This window comes from Gadus macrocephalus, chromosome 16 (genome assembly GCF_031168955.1).
Source record: "Gadus macrocephalus chromosome 16, ASM3116895v1".
Taxonomy (NCBI): domain Eukaryota; kingdom Metazoa; phylum Chordata; class Actinopteri; order Gadiformes; family Gadidae; genus Gadus; species Gadus macrocephalus.
In genome coordinates this window covers 26,781,865-26,803,028 of record NC_082397.1, presented here as the reverse complement: position 1 = coordinate 26,803,028, position 21,164 = coordinate 26,781,865, and the positions used below count along the sequence as shown (strand labels likewise).

The 21,164-nt window shown below is 41.9% G+C and overlaps 1 protein-coding gene across 7 annotated transcripts in view; it reads left to right on the top strand.

The window, feature by feature from the left end:
• LOC132475056 (ubiquitin carboxyl-terminal hydrolase 2-like) overlaps nucleotides 1-21,164 on the top strand; it is a 120,233-nt gene that overhangs the window by 15,707 nt on the left and 83,362 nt on the right. For all 7 annotated transcript variants that reach the window (XM_060076029.1, XM_060076030.1, XM_060076027.1 and 4 more), the window contains one exon: nucleotides 7,511-8,306. In XM_060076029.1, coding sequence (XP_059932012.1) covers nucleotides 7,572-8,306 — 735 coding nt within the window. In that variant the 5' untranslated portion in view covers nucleotides 7,511-7,571. The remainder of the gene's footprint in view (nucleotides 1-7,510; nucleotides 8,307-21,164) is intronic.

Below are 21,164 nucleotides of genomic sequence, written 5' to 3'. Positions count from 1 at the left end.
TCAGGGTCCCCGACTCTGAATTTTCAGAGTCGAATCAGATCTGCTTTTTCAGTCCAGAGATTCGACTATTCGGCGGGGTTTGTTTAACGGCGTTGCTATGGTGACCTAAATTATTATAAGCAACTGAAAACGATGCCGATTTGAAACTAAAACTGTGATTCTGAAAAAAGTATAAATGCTATCAAAATTCCGTTTCGATAGTATTGAAGATACAAGTGTGTAGATTTGTTCAATGGTTTGAACTATGGTAAACGGTCGAAAAATGAATGAGTTACGATGTCTAGAAGTAGGTGTATCAGAATGGGCTGACGTCTTCAATGAAAACAGCTGAAAACGAAGCGGTATGAAACTAAAACTGTGATTCTGAAGACATTTTAAATGATATCGAAATTCTGTTTAGATATTATTGAAGATACAAGTGTGTAGATTTGTTAAATGGTTTGCACGAAGATAAACGGTTGAAAATCGATTTAGTTAGGTTACTTCTACAGTTGAAGTACGATTGATGATTTGAATCATCGACTTTCAGGTTTTTCTTCGGGTTTATTTTTTTCTCACGTCGCGCCCCCCCTGAAGAACTCTGGCGCCCCCCAGGGGGGGCGCGCCCCACAGTTTGAAAACCACTGATGTATAGAATGTCACCGGTCATTATCGAAAATAAACCCCTTCAGGGCGAAGCAAGACACCTCCGCTTCGCGTCGTTGTCTGGTTCGCCCTGTATTTTCCCGATAATGACCGGCCTTCTAAACATTATCCCTTATGCCCTGTTTACACCTACCCGATAGTGGGCCCCGATGGCTAAATCAGCAGCTATCGTTATAACATCGGCAAATAGCGTGGTTGCATCGGGAAACACCGTTACTCTTCCGGGGAACATCGTTAGACAACGGGAAGAAAAGCTCAATGATCGGGTAACATCGGGCAACATCGGCAAAGAACGAACATGTTTGTTAATTTTGGGTCTATCGGGGTAGAATCGGTTACCAGGTGTTGCTATGGGCTAATCGGCTATAATCGGGAATAGAACTGGAGTATAACGTAAGACAGCGCAAGTCGTTCGGGAATTTTCCTGGGGTACATCGGCTATATTCGTTAATCTTCCGCGCTTTATCATGTTTTATCGTCTTTATATCGGCGACCTCAACACACAAAAGACCCCCGAGAGACACCCGACGTCTCTAGGGAAGACATACGGAATAGCACGTTTATTACACGAATGCACACGAATTACACCCGATAGACTCACGCTATTTATTTTTTACACGAATTAGACCCGATGTAATCCAATGTAACCCGAAACATACAGATTGCAGGCCGAATTATACCAATAGTCTCACGACAAATAACGATGTGACCAGATTGTGTTAAGGAAGACCCTCAATCTGTCACTTGGGTATAAATAGGGGGTGATGGATGGATGTCCTACTTTTATAATTAAAGGGGTACTTCGCCCATTTAGAACCGGCGTTCTATTATTATAAAATCTCTATTGTAATATAAATATAGGGCTGTCAAGCGATTAAAATATTTAATCACGATTAATCGCATTAATGCCATAGTTAACTCACGATTAATCGTAATTTTTTTCTATGCTAAATATCCCTTGAATTCTTTGTCCCATTAATTTTTTCCCATTTTAATGCTCTTATCAACATGGAGAAGTGCATCGGCTTGCCTTGTGCAAATGTTTTTTTATTGATAACAACATTGGCATATACTGATCAAAACAGGACGGTACAAAAAAAAGCCTATAATGCAATTAAACGATGAACATACAAAGATATGCCTTGAACATAGCAGTCAGGCTACTGCTTCTTTGTTTTGAGCCCTAAAAAAAAAAAAAAAAAAAAAATAATAATAATAATTTGCGTTAATCACGCGTTAAAAAAAATGAACGTCGTTAAAATTGGTTTGCGTTAACGCTGTTAATAAGGCGTTTAACTGACAGCTCTAATGTATATATATATGTGGTGGGCATGGATTCATTTTTGTTATCTAGATTAATTCCAAAATTAATCTAATTTTAATCTCTAAAATTAAAATGGCAAACGGCAAAAAATCTGTTTGTTTACCTTGACAGCGGTCAATTATACTGGGCAATGGTGATTTATCAAATATAATTCACTGCCGGAAGTTGTGAAGTGCCCATGCAAGTGAACGGAGCATAAACAAAAATAATTGACAGCTGAACGTTGGGAAGGCCCATGCAAGTGAATGGAGCAGTCTACAGCATTGAGAAGAGCTGTGTAATAATCCATAATAATGTAAGGTTTAGAAGTTAAATATTTGAAAGTTGAAGAATAAATTAATATAATTTATATTGGAGTTAATTTGCTAGAAATGTACTTGCAATTTTTAGTCAGTTAATCATTTACATATTTATGTTACACAATTATGACATATTTACATGTTTACATATTTAACACAGTCAGGATATTCTGTTGAATCTGCCTCTCTGAGGCCCCGTCCACACGAAGCCGATTTCATGGCGAAACCGCAAAGGTCTTGTACGGTTCGGCCTTCCGTCCACACGAAGCCGGCGAATCCGCTGACCGAAACCGCAAACTTCTGAAACCACCCTCGGAGGTGGTTTCAAATCTTTCCGGTTTCGTTTTGGTTTCGTGTGGACGCCTGAAACCGACTGAAACCGCAAACCATGACGTCATCGCCCCACCCCTCGACCTCCTAGCCAATGGCTCTTAAGCCCGCGGAGTCTCAGAAATCACAACAAAAAAGATGATGGCGGACTACAAGCTTGTAATCGTTCTGCAGCATATCATGTCCCTTGTTGGGTTGCTTAGCCATTATTTATTGAGAATCTAGTTCGCCATCGTAGAAGAGCTGTTTGTTTGTGTTGTTAGTGGTTCGGGGGGCAGCCTTTATGCGCATGCTCGCCTCTTCTTCTTCTGGATTTGTGTACCAGAAGCAGCGCCCCTTATGGGCCTGGAATGTTTACTACAGCGTTTCTACAGATCTATCCGGTTTCGCTTGGCTTCGTCTTTACGGAGATACTTCGAAACCGGATAGATCGAAACCGTAACGGTTTCGCCCGTTTCGGCTTCGTGTGGACGGGGCCTGATTCCCTCATGTTTACCTCAGTCTAAATTCTAGCTTCTGATTGGTTAGTCCAGTCACGTGATGGGTCCGAACAAGGAAGTGTTTGAAAATAGATTGAGGGCGATATTTTTTTTTATCGCGCGATGAAAGTTTTGCGTTAACGCAGCCGTTTACGCCGATAACGGCCCACCACTAATATATATATATATATATATATATATATATATATATATATATATATATATATATATATATAAAATCTGGGCCTAGAATTGGGCCTATTTTTGCCCTCAATGACTGAAGCTATTGGTTGTAATTTGGCTAGGTTTATTTTCAATTGTTTTAAGAAAAATTAAGACACAAGACCAAAAGTGATGCCATTTAAAATGCATCATGCTCTGAATCATTCACTAACATCCTTTCCACAATATCAAACAGAATGGTCAGAGTAACTAACAATTAAAAGAACAACAAGAACATTATTTCACAACTATTTGTATGGGCTGTAAGCCTAACATTGTTTGAGGCAAATGTGGATGGTCTTGGTGTTAAGCCAATTAAGATTGAGGGACTTCATTTATAGATCAAGTAAATCCTCCTCGTGGGCTCGTGGGCAGCCCGGCCACAGGCTTGGCAGCCCGCAGCCGGGCTCCGCAGTTTGGCCGGGCAGGGCTTCCCCTCCAGGCTGCTCCAAAGCCAGGGCTCCTGCTTATTGGTTCATAGCACAGCATTACATTACATATATAATGGCATTAAAGCAGTCATATTTAAGGGCATTAATTCATTATAGTAGTCTGGCCATTTTTTCTCTCTTCCTCCCTCTCCTTACTGAAGAAGCCTCCACTGATATATATATATATATATATATATATACTAGTTGTGAAGTGCCCATGCAAGTCAACGGAGCATAAACAAAAATAATTGACAGCTAAACGTTGGGAAGGCCCATGTAAGTGAATGGAGCAGTCTGCAGCATTGAGAAGAGCCGTGTAAGGGGCCGTGTCCACCAAAAGCCTTTCTAAAAGGCGGAGAGCTCCTTGCAATGCTTTCAACGCGTTTGTGCGCACCGCTCAAAAAAGCGTTTTTCGTTTACATCATTAATATGCGTCATCGCTTGTATCCATAGATATACAGCTTCTATCTGTTGGCTCTATCATCTGGCATCTGACACCTGAACGTCCTCTCTGGTTGCTCCTACAATTTTATTAGAAAATGAATGCAAGATTAATAGCGCTTCTTGCCGTGGCAGCGGAGGTTGCGGAAGATCCCCCTGCGCCTGTCGTGGTTGCCCGGAGGAGAGTGTGGGTGGGTCCACAGCATTAATCGTGGCAGGACGCAGTACGGGGAATACCACCTTTAACGTGAGGTCGTACAGGACCGGACACTCACTCACAGCTGTTATTAAACTTTCGTCCGACATGTTTCAGTTTGTGTTCTGTTGATACTTTTAGGTTGCCTCCTCCTCGATTTTGATTGGTCGTTCGAAAAAAGCGCCAATGACGTGGAGCGCTTTTCTTCAAAAGTTCAACTGTTTTCAACTGGGGCGCGCGTCTAAAAGCGTGAGGCGCGCGGAGCGTTTAACCGCCCAGGGCATCTTTTCAAAAGGCGCGCTGCAAGTGCGCGTCCTGCCATTGAGAATGCATTGCAGACAGGCGCTCCGCCTTTTAAAAAGGCGGACACGGCCCCTAATAATCCATAATAATGTAAGGTTTAGAAGTTAAATATTTGAAAATTGTAGAATAAATTAATGTAATTTATATTGGAGTTAATTTGCTAGAAATGTACTTACAATCAGTCAATCATTTCTATATTTATGTTACACAATTATTACTTACATATTTGCATGTTTACATATTTAACAAAGTCAGGATATTCTGTTGAATCTGCCTCTCTGATTCCCTCACGTTTACCTCAGTCTAAATTCTCGCTCCTGATTGGCTATTTCAGTTACATGATGGGTCCGAACAAGGAAGTGTTTGAAAATAGATTAACGGCGATATATATATATAATATATATATATATATATATATATATATATATATTAGTGGTGGGCATAGATTATTATTTTTTATCTAGATTAATCTAGATTAATTCCAAGATTAATCTAGATTAAAATGGCAAACGGCAAAAAATCTGTTTGTTTACCTTGAAAGCGGTCAATTATACTGGGCAATGGTGAATTATCAAATATAATTCACAGCCGGAAGTTGTGAAGTGCCCTTGCAAGTGAACGGAGCATAAACAAAAATAATTGACAGCTGAACTTTGGGAAGGCCCATGCAAGTGAATGGAGCAGTCTACAGCATTGAGAAGAGCCGTGTAATAATCCATAATAATGTAAGGTGTAGAAGTTAAATATTTGAGTTAATTTGCTAGAAATGTATTTACAATTTTTAGTCAGTTAATCATTTACATATTTATGTTACACAATTATTACATATTTACATGTTTACATATTTTACAGTCAGGATATTCTGTTGAATCTGCCTCTCTGATTCCCTCACGTTTACCTCAGTCTAAATTCTAGCTTGTGATTGGTTAGTTCAGTCACGTGATGGGTCCGAACAAGGACGTTTTTGAAAATAGATTAACGGCAATATTTCTTTTATCGCGCGATAAAAGTTTTGCGTTAACGCAACCGTTAACGCCGATAACGGCCCACCACATATATATATATATATATATATATATATATATATATATATATATATATATATGACTAAACCTGACTAAAAATTGTAAATACATTTCTAGCAAATTAACTCAAATATTTAACTTCTAAACCTTACATTATTATGGATTATTACACGGCTCTTCTCAATGCTGTAGACTGCTCCATTCACTTGCATGGGCCTTCCCAAAGTTCAGCTGTCAATTATTTTTGTTTATGCTCCGTTCACTTGCATGGGCACTTCACAACTTCCGGCGGTGAATTATATTTGATAATTCACCGTTGCCAAGTATAATTGACAGCTGTCAAGGTAAACGAAAGGATTTTTTGGCGTTTGCCATTTTTATCTAGATTAATCTTGGAATTAATCTAGATTAAAAAAAAAATCTATGCCCACCACTAATATATATATATATATGTATATGTATGTATATATATATGTGTGTCTGTGTATGTTTATGTTTATATACATACATACAACTCTATATCAAGGCAGTAGGAGTAAATATAATCAAAAAATGTAATCTTGGTTATACCGAGATACATATAGCAATAGCACTGAGGATAGGGAACAAACAAGGGGAAGGAGATGAAAGAGGAGCCCCCCCCTGCCCCCGACCCCCCTGCTGAACTCAACACAGATCAACAACACCAGATACTTTTACTTATTCAGACGCTGCGCTACCCTGTGAGCGAGAGCCTTTCCCTGCCTGGACTGTCGCAGGCGGTGTCTCTGTGTCTTTTCTTGACGCCTGCAGGTCAGAAGCTAACCTCTGACCTTCTATCTGACACTCTATAAAGTCACCAGATGGCAATATGCACTGTTGTATAAAGCCACCAGATGGCCATATGCACTTTTGTATAAAGCCACCAGATGCACTGTTGTCATTTTAGACGTACAGTAAGTTATTTTGAAAGATTTAGTTTGTTCTAGGTCATTCTGTCCCAACCCTCACAGCTGACAGGGTTTCGGTTCTGGAATTTTTGCCTGTGCACTGCTATTCCGAGCAGGGACTTCACAGGACCTGTGCAGGCTGCTGTGCTCTGCACCCCGTTCCCACCTCCAACTAAGCCCTCCTTCACCCCTTGCAACTCAGCAAGGTGTGCATTACCCAGGTGCGCGTCAGTGAATGTGGTCACTTGCCTTGCCTTCTGAGAGCTGATAGTGTGGAAACTCAGCCAGAGAGAGCTAGGGTTGCATTGCGTAAGAAGAAACAGCTGACACTCTGGAACCTGCACTGGGAGGGAAAGTGGATGGGAAATGTAGGGGAAGGCTTTTCATCTGTTGAAAAGCAGGCTATCAGTGCTTTGTGTGTGGTTCTCTCTGTCTATGTGGTTGCTAAAGTTCAGCAGTGTTTTGTACAGCACAAATACCACTACCTATGCAAATACACCTCTGGTCTGGGGAATGAGCTGTGAACTGTAAGGCCTGTGTACCATGGGATAAAATGGCGGCGATCAATCCCCCATTTAACAAAGTGACACCCTGCTAGCATTGAATTATATTTATTTCAATGACAATCTGACTCACCACCGAAACACCACAAAACTTCAAATGAAGAGAAATATTACCTTTTTACTTAGCTTGCACCCTTATTCATGTATGTCATTTAAATCCAATTTGCTCTACGTTCCAGCAGAGAAATGAACCACTATTCTTACTGTAGTGTATGACTAAACACTGACTTGGATGTTTCTGTAGTATTGATTGAATTGTTGCTGATGAGCTAAACACTGTGCTTGCTCATCTTGTGTCTCGGCACCTTTTGCTTTTGCTGCAGTCGATGCGGTCTTCCAGAGGTGCCTCCTTCCTGTGGCGGAGAACCCAGAAGCAGCAGCAGTATGTCCCGCGTGTCATCTACGGCCAAACGCTATGGGGGCCCCTCCTCTTACACCAGCCACTACAGCTCCTATGGCTCCTCCCTCACGCCGGGCCTTAGCACGGCCTACAGCGAACGGGACAAGGCCTCCTCCTACAGGTTACCCGTCACCTCCACCTCCACCTCAGGCTACTCTTCCTACTCCTCCTCCTCGTCCAGTTACCTGGGCAGCTCTGCCTCCCGCGCCCGCAACTACAGCAGCTCCTCTGAGCCTGACCGGGGCCGGACGGTGCCAAGCCTCCTTGGAGTGGGGCGCCGTAGTGAGAGCTTGAGCCGCAACCCGATCAAGAGCTACTCCGGGTCGGGCCTGAGTGCTGGTGGGACGGCGTACCCTGGCTACGGATACGGCTCCTACAGGTCACCTTCCACCACCTCCTCGGTCTACCCCAGCTACCTCTCCTCCTCCTCCTCCTCAGCCACCTCAGGCCTCTCGCTTAGCCGGCGCAAGTCTGTGTCCCAGAGTGACCTGAGCCAGGGTTTGTCCTCGCTGGGCCTGACCGACCGCTCATACTCCTCCGCCTCCTCCGCCAGCGCCCTGAGGAGTTACCGGGATCTAACCCGTGAGGCAACCAATACGTACGGTAGTGGTGGCATCAGCTCCCGTGCCACCTACCCAAGCCTCTCTCGGAGCAGCACCCAGGAGGCCTTCGTCAGCAGCAGCAGCACGCACACCAGCTCCCCCAGCAGGGACTCCACAGTAAGGACCTCTGCTACACCTCACAGACCTACTCACATCAATTATATATTCACATCTAATTTAAAATGTTGGTATTTTGGTAACTAATTACCAAACTTAATTTCAGTAGGTCGAAGTTTTAATATTGCTGTCGTTGATATCAATTATAATTGTGATATTATTGTCACCGTCCAGCAGCAGCACATTATGTAATGGTTAGTTACAGGTCTGTTGCTTCGGGATGGATATAGTAATCTGAGCTATGCTTGTCAGAACAAGGTGTTGTCGCGACATGCTTTGTTAATTTACACAAATTTCACAAGACTTAAGGCCTTTAACCGTTCAAATTCAATGCCCATCCGACCATTGCACAACAAGCTCCCAGCTCTGTTATGAGGTATTTATGGCAGAGGACATGACATGACTGGTTTTCTCCACCCCGGGGCACTGTTGCTCTATTCTCCTGCTCTGTTTTTCTCATTCATTCCTTTTCTGTAGCTGGCCTAACCCTCTGTTAATATTGACAACAACAACAGAAACACTTATAGAGATTTTATAATCAGGAGACTGCTTATAAACTCATCCGTGGTCATGATTAGACAGAGTTGGCAAGTCCTTCTCTTAAACCTGAATTACATTCGGAGCCTGGGAGATAAAAATGCAGTGAAAATTAGGTGTTATACCACCTGTGCTAGCAAATAGCCAGCTAACAGATCCTGGCTTCGAGTAAGTTATCCTGGGCTACAACACTGGACCCCATCCCTGATCCCTGATATTAATAACCTGGGTAGGAGTAGTTGTGGCACTAGTGAGGTTGGAAGTCATTAGACCCACTTCCCCCTGAACTTTCCATCCCATGGGATTAGCCTTGATATCTGCTTACCACACCATATTAAAGAGGCGGTCGGGGGGGGAGTGGTGGTAAAAGTAGAATAGGAGGGCCGATACATAAACAGATGGAGTGGATGCATTAAGCAGAGTAATAACCATGACTACTGGGAAGGGCCGCTGCTGGCCGTTTCGGTGCCCTACGATAGCGCGGGGGGGGGGGGGCGCCGTTTCGGTGCCCTACGATAGCGCGGGGGGGGGGGGGGGGGGAAGCACGTTTTATATATTAGGTAAAAACATCTAATTTGCAGAATTTGAGTGATAGGTTATGCAATTAAGAACAAACAACTCTTCATAACTAATTTACATATATTTTTTATTCAATAATGTATTTTTAATTTATTTTTTTTAACAAACCTTAATTTTTGGTGCCTCCTATACTTGGTGCCCTACGCACTCTGCGTACTCTGCGTATAGGGAGCGGCGGGCCTGCTACTGGGTCTGTTCACATAGGAGCAACACCATCTGCTCTTAAGTCTCATAGGTTAAACTGTGCTTCAGTCCAGGGGTCTGGCACACTTTAGTTTTTGACTGCCTGTTCGCCAATGCACCTTCCATCTGGTTGGCGCATACCAAAAAATACCATATTTTCTAATCTCTGTTGGGTTCTTTGATAGGTTTCTAGTCGCATGTGTTTTTTTAGAATTACCAAATGATAGTATAAATATATATAAATATTGAAAAATGTTTCCTATGAATGTTTCAGATGGATAAATAGCTTAGGTTAACCTTAGCTTAGATTCAAAGTAACCAAATCGATGATACAGCCCGAACAATCAACTCCATACAATGCTTACCAGAATTCTCTGATTATTTATCTTTCTATAATGAATATTTATTTATCTAATTTGTGTGTAAAACATGATGGTAATAACTACTATTTAAGGCCAGTGCTCATCGCAGTCTGACCTGTAACAATCCCTTGTGCTTATCGATTCTCATTGTTTTCGTTTGGCTTTTTCAATTCACATAAAGAATACGCCTAATAGGCTTTGTCTGCCTTTACTCATATGTTTAATTATATGTCCCGTAATGATACAATTGAAATCCTATTTGAAAATATTGTTTATGCTTGTAGTCAGGAGGGAATTTGTGAAAAATCATAGGGATTGTGTACTTCTGGAAAAGTTTTTTATTTTTGGCAGGGTGTTAGGTATGGGCCCAAGGTTTTTAAAAATCTGTGGACGCAAGTTTGGGCGGCCCCCTAGTGGCCGGTATACATAAAGAACCAAAATGGCCCCCGCTGAAAAGAGAAAAGGTTATATTTCAGCTTCCTTTAGTCTTAAATTGTTGTATAATGTAATTGTTCTGCTTTGTGTAATGCAAGGAACAAAATTCTGATATAGTCTTCTTATTTTGAGTCCATTTTTATGTTTAATGGATTATTATAGTCATGTTTTCCTTGAAAAACGGTCCATCTCTGAAATTAAATAAAGATCATTCAGGCCTCTAAACCCATATACTCACCCTTTAGGAATAATATTGAACTAATTACAATCATTCTAGTGTGAAAAATCTTGTTTTGGCCTTTACCAAAAACTGGCTATTTCTGAAAGTCAAATAAGGTACAGAAATTGTTTCAGTGTTCTATGAAATGCCCCAGAATGTGTTCGACCAGTTTAGCCAAGCTTTGCTATCGGATTTAGTTGGTTTTACTCTAATATTTAGTCCATTGTAAAATGAAAAAAAATGAAAAAAACATGGCATAAATTAAACAAGGTGGTTTGCATTAACCACTGAACCACTGCGACACCCTTGGATGTTTCAAGGTCCTACTTCCCTACTTTCCCAAGAAAATAATAATTATATTCTGAGGTAAGTGTACAGTAATTTTACATATTTTAGGGTACACTGACTTTCCCACATTTCTCTGTGTAGTTAGTTTGAAGTTGCTATGTTGATTACTGAGCTTGCTAGCTAGCTAAGGTCTCCAAATTCCTCTTCATTTCAACATTGAAAGAAAATCAGCAGATTGAACAACCAAGGAAGTTGTGTTAAGTATATTTTAGTATTTGATTTGGGGAGCCCTCTCATAACAGCTTCCACCATTTATTATTGGGTAATAATTAGGGGTGTAACGGTACACATAAATTTCGGTTCGGTACGTACCTCGGTTTTGAGGTCACGGTTCGGTTCATTTACGGTACAGTAAGAAAACAAAATGCAAAATATATGTGCTAGTTGTTCATAACACACTTTTGTGCTTTTAACAATAGGAACATTAGACAATACAAAGCTGGAATTCTGCTCAAAAATATAAATACAAGATTCTGAAATGTAGAAATAAAAATAAATAACATTGGCTCAGACTGTTTCTTTAAAAAATATATTTTTTAATGTGCAAAATTTAACAATTGCAACACTAAACAGTTTCAAGTTGTTGCTCAGATTAAATAACATGAATAAGGTTCACACTGTTTCTTTAAAAACAAATCTTTTCTCAATCTAATGCGCAACAATGAAAAATTGCAACACTAAACAGTTTCAAGTTGTTGCTCAGAAAATGGCGAGCACTAAATAGGGTGCTCGCCATTTTCTAGTGGTGTTCGAATTGTCAGCGGTTAATTTCATGCACTATATAGTGCACTTAAAATACCCAAAATTTGAGTGTACATACGATGTACCCTACATGTTACTCCCGTATACCACAATGCAATGCGGTCGTGTTTTTCTGGAGGAGAAGAAAAAGCTGAATAACAGCGAAAACAAATACATTTAATGATGGAGTCTCCGGCTTTCGTTTAGAAATGTCAACAATTTATTTGGGATTTAACAGAATATTTAACATTCAAAATTAATTTAAAAGAACTTGAACAATGAAATGTAACATTCAACATCAATACAACCTCCAGCTTTCCTCGTGAGTGCCCAGTTTGTTTACATGATGTGGGCGCATCTGTCTGCGTCACACAAATACCCGGCGCATTTACTGACGTTTAGAAATGTTCAGCATAGTGTCCGAATTCTCGTTTGTTTGTTCCCTAAATAGTGCACTATATCATGAACACTATATAGGGAATAGTGAGTGAGTGAATAGGGAACGATTTTGAACACAGCTATGGTGTGCGCAACTGTGCATGTGCGGCTGCAGAATGTTCCACGCATGCGGTCCTCTACTTAATATGTCCGTATGGAAACTCGTTCGGTACGCCTCCGTACCGAACCGAGCACCCCGTACCGAAGTGGTTCAATACAAATACATGTACCGTTACACCCCTAGTAATAATTCATGATAACATATGAACATTTAATTTAAAGTGATGGGAAACCAGCTTTTACTTTGGCTAACTTGATGTGGTTAATTCTTAGAATTCTTCTTAGAAGTCCTCGGAGAGCTTATATAGAGATGTGTATAACAATTTTCACCAACATTTCAGACATGGGTGACTTGATTCCACTCAACAGCCTTCACTGATTACAGCCAGGCCTACAGTTTAAACTGATCTTGATTACTGAGATAGCTAGTCATACAAATACAGCCCTGATATGTATATGTTGCCAATTTCATTGATTCAATTCAGAAGTCTCTAAACATTAGCTAACATTTAAATTCTGATGCGGCCATCCTTCTACATTTCAGGCTTCCCTCTTCATATGCCAAGTCTGAAGTTGTACATATCTCATCAAGAGTGATGTAAATACGTTACAAGACGAGGAATAGATTGGGCATTGTGTTGCTTGTGTCAACAGAAATCAAACAAAGATTTGCGATGTCCATATAAAATGGAGCGTTATCTCAAAGCATATCAAACCCTTGATCAAGATTTGATAGCATTTGGTGAAGCTAATATCCCATTGCCTCTCGGAGTGACATTGGAAAGATTAAAAGATGGATCAGGGATGGCCCGCACCTTGGAAAAAAATCAAGCTTAATATCATCATGGATATCGAGGACACTTCCGGTCTCATAATTTGAAGCGAGCCAGAAACAAGAGAGCAAGAGAGGAATCAACCAGTGATGTGACTACTTTCAATCCCAAAAAAAACAGGTCAAGTTTGATTGCTAGCCTAGAACGTAAAAAAGTGCAGTGTGTGTACTGTGAAAAACATGATGATTCCACTGAGCCCATTCACAGGGCTAGGAGTGACAACTGTTCAAAGAATCTCCAGAAATGGGCCATGGAATCAAAAAACTGGTCAGTTTATGCCAGACTAAACACGGCAGTTGATGCAAGTGCTGGAGATATTAGTAATCATGCATCCTGCTGCACAAAACTAAGCAGTGGTGCTCGTGCAGAGGAAAGAAAGAAATCAGAAGCAATGAAAATGCCAATGCAGTATGATCAGCTTGTAGCATATGTGCAGCATAATGAATCTACCTTTAAGCAAGCTGACTTGAGGAAACTTTATGATCGTCGTCTAGAGCAGTTCTGGGCTCAGACTGGAGTGGAACATATGTGAATGGTGTACGATTCAAAGAGCACCTCCTAAAGAAGCTTGGGCCTGAGTGGGCAGCTTTCTCAGAGGGCCGTGATATCTACATAGCCCACAAGAAGACAGTTGGTGCTGCAGTGGCTCAGACCTCTTGCCTTCAAGTGATGAAGCAAAGAACATTGTTGAAGCGGGTCTAATGCTGCGCAAATACATCCTTCTGCAACAGATGCTTTTCAATGGATCCTTTACATCAACCTGTCTAACTGAGCCAGCAAAACCTCTTCAGACCCTTCTTGATGTATTGATTCAAGGCTCAGGCTATTTTGAGCAGAATGAAGAGAATCAGGCCACCATCAATGCCAGGGTCAGAGTTGCCTGCACTATAAGTCAGTTGATATGCAGCCATGCTGCAAAGCAAAGTAGTCAAGCCCTCACTCTCTATTAGAGGAAGGAGAGAGAAACACCCTTTCCGCTCTATGTGGGACTGAAACTGCATGGAAATGATCGCAATAAAGGCATCATCAAAACCTTCCATGCACTTGGCATGTCGGTATCTTATGAACGAGTCATGGATGTCAGGAGGGGGCTTGCCTGTGCCATGTCAATGCAGTATGTAGTTGATGGAGTTTTTGTTCCCTCAAACATGAAGTGGGGAGTTTTCACCACTGGTGGAGTTGATAATATTGATGCGTCTGGTCAATTTGAGCTCCACGGTACCGCTATATCCCTAACCAACCATCTCACTCATGACAACCTGGGGGTTTACCCTCCTCCTCTAACACTTGAAGGTTCTGAAGGCACCTCTATCAAGATTCGGGATGACTTTGCCATTGTGCCATATATCGCTGAATATTCTGGGGAAATCAAGCTGCCATAAATTCCAGAGGTAACAGCCCGACCAGCTTTCACTGAGAACGCTCGAGCAGGCGTCGCTGACGAAGCATAGCTAAACCATCTCCAAACAGTCCTGAGAGAAAAATATGGACTACTTCAAGACACACCAGTGACCTACTCTGGATTCTTCTCTTATGGCCAACGCAAAGAAGATGTCTGGCCAAGGGCCACAGTTGGGGTTTTCCCTGTTTTTTATGAGGAGGCCTCATCTATGGCCATGCAGAAACACTCAATGCTTGTGGTCATGAGGGCCACTGACTTTGTAAATCCTGGTCAGATTCCAGTCATAGTGGCTGACTTCCCTCTGTATATGCAACAGAAAAAATGCCAGTGGAAGTTCCCTGACGAGGTTGGCGAATCAAAAATTGTGTGATTCATGGGTTTCCTTCATATTGAGATTATATCCCAAGAGTTTGGAGGTAAGCTGTTAGCTGGCTCTGGATGGGACAGGATGTTTGCTCTTGCAAAGATCTTCAATTCTGGTGTTGCAGCATCTCTACTAAGCGGCAAGTATGTCAAACGTACATGGTATGCCTACCAGCTTACCCTTGCCTGGCTCCATGTACTCAAACTACAGGCATATGAAGAGTATTGCCAAGAGGGCTATGGGCCTCATGGAGATGTGGGAGAGTCGATTAGGAATAATGCTCCAACAGCCTCAATAGCCAACAGGCTAAATGTGAGAGATGATGATCAACTGCCGCCTCAGCCGTGGTCAGCGAGTGGGCAATTGGCCAATGACCCTGAATGCCTTTAAAGATTTGTGCCCGTGGTTATTTGCCTTTGGGCACACAAATTATGCCCGCTGGGTGCCAGTATTCTTGAAGGACATGGCAAACCTGCCGGATACCCATCCAGCAGTACACGAGGCATTCATGAAGGGGAAGTTTGTGGTCCAACGGGGAGATAAAAAAATCGCCCTAATGGCCCTTGATCAGAGCCAGGAGCACAGTATCAAGTTTCTGCAGGAGGACAGTGGTTCAAAGGGCCTGTATGCCAAAGAGATAAATGAGTTCTCGAAACCAGAAGTAATACGGCCCATTGACGAGTTTGAGGTTGCCTGTTTTTTTGCCTCAAGCAAGAAGGAAAGTCTGGAACATCCAGACACCTCAGCTGCTGAACAGAAGAAGTTCCTGCACCAAGAACTATGCAATCTTCCAGAGGAAGATAAAATAATCAATCCCTTCAAAGAAACGGGTACAGAGCTCATTACCCTAGACACTGGTGACACCTGTGACACTGCTCTTGTCACCAAGCTCTTCATGTCCTTACAAGCCCGTCCTGATCTGGACATTGATGACTTCTTAAAGCATGAAAATCAGCGTGAGCCGCCATCTTTATCCGATCAAGGCAAGCTGCGGTCAGGAACCACGTCAGATCTTTGGTGCTTACCAAGAATACCAGGTCCTAGCCCCTCTCCATCAGCCAAAGAAGCTTCTGTGGTTGTGCTTTCATGTAACTAACCAGCGTCTGCGCGGGGTTTGATTTTGTTTTCAAATATGGCAGCAGTCATATGGCAGCAGTCATACATATCATCAAATCCCAGCGTGTGAGTGTTTGGAGAGTACACTCAGATGGACTTGACGCCATACTTACACAGCCTGATAACAGAAAGGAGAACAAGTGGATGCAGTCTGGGACAAGTACAGGTATATAGAGGCAAGTCTCAAATCCCAGACTTGTGTCAAGCGTGGTGGGACAGCAGGGTCTCGGATGATGTTACATTTACGTCATGCTGCTGAACAGGGTCACACCAAGGCTTACCTTACGGACAGTAGACAGTGATGTGGTTGTGCTGGCCATCACTCTGTTCCAGGAGTTGGGGCTCTCAGAGCTATGGATTGGTTGTGGATCAGGGAAGGCATACAAAGATATCCCAATCCACCTCATCTCAGGAATGCTTGGACCTCAAAAATGCCAAGCACCGCCCCTCTTCCATGCGTTCACAGGATGTGACGTGGTATCAGCAATGTATGGAATTGGCAAGAAAACTGCATGGAATGCATCGGCAGCTTACCCAGAAGTCACGAAGACCCTCATTGCGATCACCCAAGATCCAACCAGCCTCACACTGGAATCAGTGCACATGCGAGTCCTCGAAAGCTGGACTGTACTCATGTATAGTAAGAACTGCAGTGTCAAGTCAGTCGATGAAGCCCAGAAGCTTCTTTTTACTCATGGCCTTAAGTCCCTTGATTCAATCCTTCCCGACCAAGCATGCTTTATTCCAGCATGGGAAGCGTGCCCTGCACACTGCAGCTTTTGTCTGGAAGCAATCCCTGTCCAAAACTCCAGAGATTCCCAACCCCAGTGAGTGGGGTTGAGAATGGAATGACAGAATCAAGGTCTGGGTGCCGTATTGGAAAGACCTGGAAGATGTCAGCAAGGGATGTTCACTTCTCCTCAACTGTGGCTGTGTGGTTGCCTGTAAAGGCAACTGTAAGTGCCACCGAGCTGGACTTCGCTGTACTACATTGTGCAAGTGTGGGGAGGCTGTACGAATAATGATGAAGAGTGAGGCGACGGTCTAGAGGAAGGAAGAGGGTTCAAGGAAGACAGGGCAAAGGGGAGGGCCTCAGCCACAACAGAAACCTTTAAATAAATATATAATGTTTAAGTATGTATTTTTCATTGTGTTATTTCACAAAAATTTGATATTGATCCTTCACATGTTGAAAAGCCAAATATAACTTCATTGTGGCTTAGTTCTGAAATTGTGATCTAAATCCTCAACAATGGTCCTTTTGATCACCACGTGTGCTTTCTGACACAATAGTGCTAGCGCCCTGTCCAATCAAAAAAGAAAAGCATACCTTGGAGGTAACAAAATATGTCTCTAGTGCCCTGACTAATATTTAAATGTGACTTTTTCAGAGGTATTGACAGTTTATTTGAGCTAAATAGGACTATGATAATACATTTAACATAGAAATGGACTTAAAATAGTAAGACTATATCAGAATTGGATACCTTTTATCAAACAAAGCAGAAAAAACACATCCAAAAATATGCAACAATTTAAGACTAAAGGAAGCTGAGATATAACCTTTTCTCTTTTCAGCGGGGGCCATTTTGGCCCCAACTTGCATCCACAGATTTTTTAAAACCTTAAGCCTTGATTCCACCGGAGGCGAAAGCGCCGCGGGACGGCTGCGCCGCGGTCACCGCTGCTGATCGCTTCCACTCTAATCAATGAGACCATTTCCACCGGGCGCGCCGCGGAACGTTTCAGCAGCGTCCCAGGAGCGGCACGCGGCACTGCGGCGCTATCTTTCCGTCCAATTCTATTTTTGCCGCGAGCCGCTGCTAAACCGCGTCAATTTCGACAGAGCAGGTCGAGCCGGGCAGGAAGTGAAAAGTAAAAGCCATAGAGCATCCGGTCAATTTTCAAAATAAAACACAATACTCAGCTCATGTAACTTCACATCAACATTATTACGTCATGACCGGTGGCACCAGGTCAGCAGTCAATCAATCAAAGGGTCTCAGAGGGTCGGCAACATGGACGACGAGAGACTCATTGTCGAAGTTCAGCAACATGAAGTAATTTATGTACCAAATCATCCTTTTTATAAGGAAAATGTCAGAAAGGACAAAGCGAGGCATTTAATTGCAATAGTTTTGGGACTGGAAGGTGAGTACATTAGGTTTAAGATTATTGCGTGATCTCGTGATCTCGCGTGAATACGGCTGGCTCGCAAGGCAGCGCTACGCTGCCGTTACGCGGCCGGTAGGAATGGACGCAGGGCAGAGGACGCAGCCATTCCGCGGCGCAGTCGTTCCGCAGCGCGTACGCGTCCGGTGGAATCCCGGTGTTAGGCCCATACCTAACACCCTGCCAAAAATGAAAAACTTTTCCAGAAGTGCACAATTTTTATGAATTCCCTCCTGACTATCGTGTCTGGCAGAATATTTATTAAATCGGGCTTTCTTTTATTCTTGGTTCACAATATCAATAGTATGAATGATGAAAGACTTATTTCTGAGTCTTGTTTATGATCACCCTCTTACACTGTGCGTTAGTTTTTCACAGAAGCTCCTAGTATCCTTATATTAATTTGCCTTTACCCTTTAAACTAGTAAACAACAGCCCGCCCATCAGGTAGGGGCGAGGTGATGAAATGAAGTGCCCCCATAAGGGTTTGAGTCCCTCTATGGAGGCTGCAGTAATAATGAACCCAGAGGTCTCTGTGTCAGCCAAGCTTCTAATCCACCCTGCCTTGCTCCTGGGGAATGGGGCATCTGAACCTTCCATGTCCACTGTGATCGGACCCTAGGGCCCCATCACTCTTTACATTTGTCACTTTTCACCAGTCAGTACAAAGTGGATCACGCAGACGTCAGTGATAATAATGATTAATCATCATCATATTGATGACGATGAGACTTGTTGGTGGCAGTTGTTATTTTCCCCTACTTCGCTTACCACACTTGTTTATCATCCCTTATGTTGCAAGAAATGTGTTGGAATTGTTTTCCGTTGTACCTCGTTGCTAGGGTCATTCAAGGTTAAAAATTCCCCAGCTACAGAAATAACCACACATGAATCATTACATCGTTGAATATTACAAGGTAGTTTAGCCGCATTTTTGGCATAAATGTGATATGTGAACTAGAGCTGACACTACTTCTGTCTTTCACCCAGACATTAAAAACAACAACATAATTTCTGTTCCTTCCTAATGTTGTCATATGCTATCTTTTTATCTGTTTTAAGTGGATTCCATCGTTAATGAAGTCCTTAGTCACCATTTTTGAAATGGCAATGGAATTAAAATAGTCAAATATCCATTTAGCACCACTTACCTTATTACTTATTTGAGAATTACAAGTAACTAACAAAAGAACAAGCTAGCCTTGAAGGTCACATCAATATCTCTCTTCAATAATCTACAAAGCATTCCAACGTCTCGTCCGGTGACATGACTTCAATTTAAATATTAAATTACTTAAACTATTCCCAGAATCATTGTTTGTCAAGGTAACCTGCATTCACATTTAGTAAAGCTCACACACACACATGTTATTCATCAGTCTACAAAACGGTATGATAAGGCCTGCAATTAAAGAATTGATTTGATATGTATCAGTTCAATACTGCCATTCAAAATGTGTTTTCCTTTACAAATGTATCTTTTTAGAAGAATAAAATACATTTGTGATTGTTTTGCAGTGTAGTTCATTTATGACATATTTCTCTTCGAACCATTAATGGATCTGTCAGGTTTCCGATATGTGTCCCCTCCAATGTTAAACTCGTTCCTATGCCCCTGGAGAGAAGGCCTGTGGAGTTGTCCCTCATATGTTTCAGTAAACGTATCTCTTGTCAGTGTCGTGGTATTTCTTGAAAATTCTTTACTTTAGAACAGTGGTTTTCAAACTGGGGGGCGCCGGAGTTCTTCAGGGGGGGGGGGGGGGGGGGGGGGGCGACGTGAGAAAAAGATAAACCCGAAAAAAAACCTGAAAGTCGATGATTCAAATCATCAGTCGTACTTCAACTGTAGAAGTAACATAACTAAATCAATTTTCAACCGTTTATCTTCGTGCAAACCATTTAACAAATCTACACACTTGTATCTTCAATAATATCTAAACAGAATTTTGATCTCATTTAAAATTTCTTCTGAATCACAGTTTTAGTTTCATACCGCTTCGTTTTCAGCTGTTTTTATTGAAGACGTCTGCCCATTCTGATACACCTATTTCTAGACATCGTAACTCATTCCTATTGCAACCGTTTACCATCGTTCAAACCATTAAACAAATCTACACACTTGTATCTTCAATACTATCGAAACGGAATTTTGATAGCATTTATACTTTTTTCAGAATCCCAGTTTTAGTTTCAAACCGGCATCATTTTCAGTTGCTTATAATAATTTAGGTCACCATAGCAACGCCAGTAAACAAACCCCGCCGAATAGTCGAATCTCCGGACTGAAAAGGCAGATCTGATCGACTCAGAAAATTCAGAGTCGGGGACAGCCCTAGAAAATAATATTGCTGGCTAACTTTAGCAAAATGGAAAAAATAAATGTTTAAAATGTTTTAAAATTATGATCAGAGATGTTTAAAATGTGTAAAATAATTAAAATAGCTTTCAAAACATTTAGAACATTTATTTTTTCTCCGAGGGGGGGCTCACTCTCTCACACTTTGAAAAAAGAAATTGTACACAACCCTTAAGTTATCCCAAAGCAGGTACAATGTGTGTTGTGGCTTATATGATCAGAATAGCCAATTAATCAATCCACAATGGATGTGGATATTGGACACTGCACAGGCCTTAAGGAAGCACCATCAGACTCAAAATGTTAATGCAACGTGTTTTGAGTGCTTAACTAGTTTCGGCCAATATTGAGCTGAAAGTGACACATACCGTCAGGGGGCCTTGGTTGGAAGACTGTCAGCTTCTGTCTCTTCCTGCTTCTCATCGAGACCAGAATTGAGTCAACAATATCTTTAGTCTCAACTTGGCTCACATTCTCAGAAAGAAAATCTTTTATGGTTTGAGTTTGAGCTGTGCTATGTACTGGCTGGATGAAAGAGAAGGAATAACATGTTGCAAGGGTGGTCTGTGAATAATAAAAAAATGTATGTTATACTGTTGATCTCAACCTGGTCTCACAGGAATCCGTGAAATGACCACGGACGCTTAACTCAAAATCCGTGGGATCATCACGGAAACACGCCGATTTCCGTGATATGGGCACGGAATTTGCC